We start from the raw sequence: 662 nt of genomic DNA on the forward strand, positions 1-662 counted from the left end.
AGCAGGAAGAAAGGCGGACTCGTGCGACCGGGGACTCTTAGGAGTACATGGTGAGCTGCAGCCACTCCTTCAGTGTCACACAGACCTGCCCACTGCCGTCGCGGTCCAGAGATTTGAAGGCCCGGAACATGGCGTCCAGGCGCACGAGGCAGCTGATGTAGTTGTCGAAATCCATGTTGCCGTTTTCATCCGAATACCGGCGCACAATCATGGAATAGAGCTGCGGGTTGAGCTGAAAGCCTGCAGCCTCAAAAGCTCCCGGGAGCTCGCTGCTGCCGATGGTGCCGGATCGGTCCGCGTCAAACTGCTTGTAGATACGCTGCCATTTCTTGACGTTGTTCCAGAGATACTTGAACTCCTCAAAGCCAAGTTTGCCGGTCGTGTCGCTGTCCATGACAGCCACCATGGAACGACAGGTGTCAATCCCAAATCCGTCCGTCTTCAAGTCCGGATGCCTGGTGACCACCTTGTTCAGGATATTCATCAGCTCCGTGGCGCTGACCTCCATGTCATCTCCAGCCAGCTGCGTGAAGAGTCTCCGGAATTGCCGCACCTCCTCACTCTCGTTGGCTTCAATGTTGGAGAAATGGCTGCGAGGCGGCGGAGGTTCTGGGTTATACTGAGCTGCTGCTTCACTGATGGCGCTGATGACTCCTCCCAGA

General features: G+C 56.5%; 1 protein-coding gene across 1 annotated transcript; it reads right to left on the reverse strand.

Moving 5' to 3' along the window:
• Nucleotides 1-37: 37 nt before the first annotated feature.
• LOC117799322 (calpain small subunit 1-like) lies at nucleotides 38-655 on the reverse strand (the record flags this gene model as incomplete). The annotated part of the gene is made up of 1 exon (XM_034651792.1): nucleotides 38-655. A coding segment is annotated over one exon (618 nt), but the record flags the coding sequence as incomplete, so codon positions are not given.
• Between the last annotated feature and the right edge of the window lie 7 nt (nucleotides 656-662).

The sequence above is a fragment of the Ailuropoda melanoleuca genome, unplaced genomic scaffold (assembly GCF_002007445.2).
Source record: "Ailuropoda melanoleuca isolate Jingjing unplaced genomic scaffold, ASM200744v2 unplaced-scaffold47165, whole genome shotgun sequence".
NCBI lineage: Eukaryota > Metazoa > Chordata > Mammalia > Carnivora > Ursidae > Ailuropoda > Ailuropoda melanoleuca.